Here is a 2,500-nt window from a genome sequence, read left to right on the forward strand (position 1 = left end):
TAGTATAGTGGAAAATATACAGATCTAAAATACTGAGATGGTTTAGACATGTAATGAGAATGGGAAAGAGAAGTTAGCGAACCAAAAATATAATCGAGTAAGAAGGGTGTAGATGGAAACCTGGGCTATTCAGGAAGTAAATAGGTGGTCTAGACAGGCTAGCAGAGTTTATTACTCTTTTTTTTTTTTTTTTTTTTTTTTTTTTTTTTTTTTTTTTTTTTTTTTTTAAGTCTATCATCCGAAAAAGGAAAAGTATGACTCCGTAACATATTGGAGGGTATTGATGATTTGAATATGATTAAAGGTTTAAAAGTTACTCATGAATGGCAGATGCAAGGGGTAGTGCCATGCCCTAGTAGGAAATACCCTATAGACTGACCATATATACATATGATCAGTATTTAAACTCCTCCTCCATCCAAGCTAGGACCAGGGAATGCCAGGCAATGGTTGCTGATGACTCAGCAGGTCGATCTATAGGCTTCCTAAACATCCCATCCTTAGCACACAAGAGTGGTAAGGTTGCGAACGCCACACAAACCTATCGAGCTTAAGCCGGTCTCGAACCTCAGTATAGCAGATCTCTAAGTAGAGAATCCTATGACGATGGTTGCTGATGACTCAGCAGGTAAAACTATTGCGCCCCCCCCCCCCCACCTCCATCCTGAGCTCACAAGGAACAGTTAGGTTGCACACACTACAAGAAACTATGTGGGTTGAGCCGGTCTCGAACCATAGTTCAGCAGATTGTCGAACAGTGAAACCTATATATTTGTAAACATACCATGAAGGAAAAGGTGATGGATTGACGAATTAAGAAAACTTGCGGGTATCAACTAGCATAGGAAAACCATAAACAGACGCAAGTGGAAGGGCATGCTTGAGGTCATTGTTCTGCAGTGGACTAGTAACGGATGATGATGATGATGACTATGAAAGAAGGCAAGATCCTTCATTCCACCTGGAATTCACCTATTATATAAAACAAGGAACACGCGAGTGGAAGGACATGTCTGAAGCCTTTGTTCTGCAGTGGACTAATAATGAACTAGTAACGGCTGACGATGATGAACATGAAAGAAGTTAATATCCTTACTTTGCCTTGAATTCAACACCATTACATAGAACGTTAACTGTTATTTTGTGCTTTAATTTGTTAATTAACAAACAAGATGGCCACTGACCTGTGTCATCGTGCATCCACTTCTCATTAGGAAGAAGTCTCGGATCTTCTTCGTCTTCGTCAGCGTCATCTTCGTCGTGGTCTCCGGATTTGAAGATGGCGCTCACCAAAAATGCCATTAAGAAAATCTAAGAACAAGAAATTTCTTCATATATATCTCATTCTTTTATGCTTTCAATTCATTATTTTGCTTTTCTTAATCGTACATCTTAGATATTTTCAATCATATGAACTTAAACAATATTCTCAAAGATTGTTTATTCATTATGAAGTTTATTGGATTTATTTCATTATTATTGAAAATAACTGGGTATGTATATGAGTTTATTATATGTTTTAAGCATCAGGGAGTATCTATAATAATATGATTATGGGATTTACTTCCATTATTATTTTCTTAATTCCTATTGTTATTGTGTACATAGTAACCTCAAAAATCATTTTTTTCCTTGCTTGCTTTAGCTGGTTAATAATTCAGGAGTTAGAACTATATTCATAGAAGCAAAATTTCCTTAGAATTTAGATTATTTTGAGAATAGTGAAACTTTATATACAGCGAAACTTCTAGTGATCATAATCTGTAATGTAGGAGGTTTTGAAGACTCCTTGCTGTAATTTATTCTTATTATTACTAGCCAAGCTACAACCCTAGTTGGAAAAGCAAGATGCTATAAGCCCAAGAGCTCCAATAGGGGAAAAATAGCCCAGTGAGGATAGGAAATAAGGCAATAAGTAAATGATGAAAATAAATTAACAATAAATTATTCTAAAAACAGTAACGACGTCAAAACAGATATGTCCTATATAAACTATTAACAACGTCAAAAACAGATATGTCATATAAAAACTATGATTTATATAATACTGTAATATCCACAGTATATTATAAAATGATTGTTAAGAGCTTAATATTTCTTCATGCCGAAAACTATATCCTTCCATTCTTCATTTAAAAAAAAAAAACTAAAACTTAATCTGTATTTGAGAACTGACCTTAAGAGGCTGTACGAACAAGATGGAGGAGAAGAACGAAACTATTAGAGACAGCACCCACTTGGTAGCTTTCGAATTGCCAAACATGACCCCGTACATGAGCAGGAAGAAACAGGACCCTCCGATGCAGGCAAAAGCTATTAACCAGGCAAGGTATCTGAAGAAAGGTGGAAGGGTCATCTTCTTCTTTTTCTTCTTATTCTGCTTTTGGTCTTCTCCGCTCCTGGAGTTACGTAGCGTTTAAAAAAAAAAAAAAGATAATATTTAAGTATCGAATTGATTATGGAAATATTGATTTAAAATGTACTATATATATATTGTCTA

The 2,500-nt window shown here is 35.3% G+C and overlaps 1 protein-coding gene across 1 annotated transcript in view; it reads right to left on the reverse strand.

Moving 5' to 3' along the window:
* LOC137626112 (polycystin-1-like) overlaps positions 1-2,500 on the reverse strand; it is a 195,669-nt gene that overhangs the window by 63,050 nt on the left and 130,119 nt on the right. The window contains exons 53-54 of the mRNA XM_068357188.1: positions 2,177-2,399; positions 1,181-1,311 (exon numbers count right to left, since the gene is read on the reverse strand). Coding sequence (XP_068213289.1) covers positions 1,181-1,311; positions 2,177-2,399 — 354 coding nt within the window. The remainder of the gene's footprint in view (positions 1-1,180; positions 1,312-2,176; positions 2,400-2,500) is intronic.

This window comes from Palaemon carinicauda, chromosome 33 (genome assembly GCF_036898095.1).
Source record: "Palaemon carinicauda isolate YSFRI2023 chromosome 33, ASM3689809v2, whole genome shotgun sequence".
Taxonomy (NCBI): Eukaryota; Metazoa; Arthropoda; class Malacostraca; order Decapoda; family Palaemonidae; genus Palaemon; species Palaemon carinicauda.